At 42.9% G+C, this 1518-nt stretch overlaps 1 protein-coding gene across 1 annotated transcript in view; it reads right to left on the minus strand.

Moving 5' to 3' along the window:
• Positions 1-154: 154 nt before the first annotated feature.
• RPL6 (ribosomal protein L6) overlaps positions 155-1518 on the minus strand; it is an 8646-nt gene continuing 7282 nt past the window's right edge. Inside the window, exons 4-5 of the mRNA XM_012663420.1 lie at positions 797-940; positions 155-304 (exon numbers count right to left, since the gene is read on the minus strand). Coding sequence (XP_012518874.1) covers positions 155-304; positions 797-940 — 294 coding nt within the window. The remainder of the gene's footprint in view (positions 305-796; positions 941-1518) is intronic.

Consider the following 1518-nt stretch of genomic DNA (forward strand, 5'->3'; position numbering starts at 1 on the left):
TCTTAATGCCAAGTGACAGACCAACTACAAGTTTTATGCAGGATGAATCCCGTAATTTAGGTGACAGTTACTTGATGTGTTGCTACATAAAATTTAAATATCTGCCTCTGTTTAACTCACATGTACACAATGAAATGAACTGGGGGTCAGAATCTCATGGCATTAAGAAATGTCCTTGCAGGTGGTGGCATATATGTACACTGCAAGCATTCACAAATGGAAGTTTCAGAGAACATAATCCAAGAATTTTCTTACCAGTCACAAGTAACAAGCCACTGCCCAGTTGCTTCAGGAAAACCACCCTCTGCAAGTTAAACAGAAAAGAATTAGTTTTCTGCAATTAAACACTGACTCCTGAATCAATCAAATCACAGGCACCTGGATTTGGTAAACGCAACTTCTACATGTGTATTGCCCAGGAGTCCTGGAAGCAACCACACCAAGTTCCTAAGGAAGTAACTCAACTCTAAGCATGTTTTTGAGCAAATAGACATGTATCATTTGTAACAAATAATATAACCAATAGCAGGAAATGGTTAAAAAATTATTATGCATTAAACTTATTATCTGCAACAAGTGAAAAATGTTTACACTAAGTGGGGAGGGGGGAGCAGGAAAAACCATGTACAGTTAGTGACTAGGTTGTTTTTTGTATGTTATGGGTCCCCAGAACTCATCCCTCCCACTGCAGAACATAGGTCAATAGAGGAATCGTGCACCCAGAGTGCAGACACACTATCAGCAAGTGCTGTAGGCGGCTGCAGCAAAGGTCCCCGGCCCAAGGCACTCGGCTCACCTTGCCTCTGTGGCGTCCAGTGAGGATGATGAGGATGGTTCCGGGAGTGATGCTGGCTCGCAGTCTTCTCACGTGTTGGCTAAAGGGTTTTTTGCCGTGGCTCAACAGCTTTCGAGGCACATCTTCGGTTGGATAATATCTAGGCTGGTGAGAGACCACAGATCCAACTTATTTAAATAACCCATTCAGATTAAGTAGAACCGAGTTTTATGTCAGTAAAACCTCTGCTGTAGCCTTCTTACTCATTTGAAACTCCAGCACTTTATTTATACTATCCCATTTTCATTTCTAAGTATATTTTAAACTTAAGAAAGGTCAACACTGCTTTTGTATCCTTTATGTGCAAAACACGCGATGGAAAGATGGAAATCACTTAGCAAAGGAGCTGTATACTCAAGCAAACAAAGCATCGAGCAAGTCACCTTTGTAAATTTGGGATGAAACTAAACTTCAGAGATTATGTGGCAAGCTCCTTTTATGCACAGCATGGCAGTGACTCTCACACAAGCTTTTCTAGAATCCCTGACTGCTAATGTAAACTCTGGATGGGTGTGGTAGCTCAAGCCTGTAATCCTAGCCCTCTGGGAGGCTGAGGCAGGAGGACTGCTTGAGCTCAGCTCAAGACCAACCTGAGCAACAGCAAGACCCCACCTCTACTAAAAATAGAAAAAATTAGCCGGGTGTGGTGGCGCATGCCTGTGGTCTCAGCTACTCCGGAGGCT

The sequence above is a fragment of the Propithecus coquereli genome, unplaced genomic scaffold (assembly GCF_000956105.1).
Source record: "Propithecus coquereli isolate 6110/MARCELLA unplaced genomic scaffold, Pcoq_1.0 Scaffold81, whole genome shotgun sequence".
Taxonomy (NCBI): domain Eukaryota; kingdom Metazoa; phylum Chordata; class Mammalia; order Primates; family Indriidae; genus Propithecus; species Propithecus coquereli.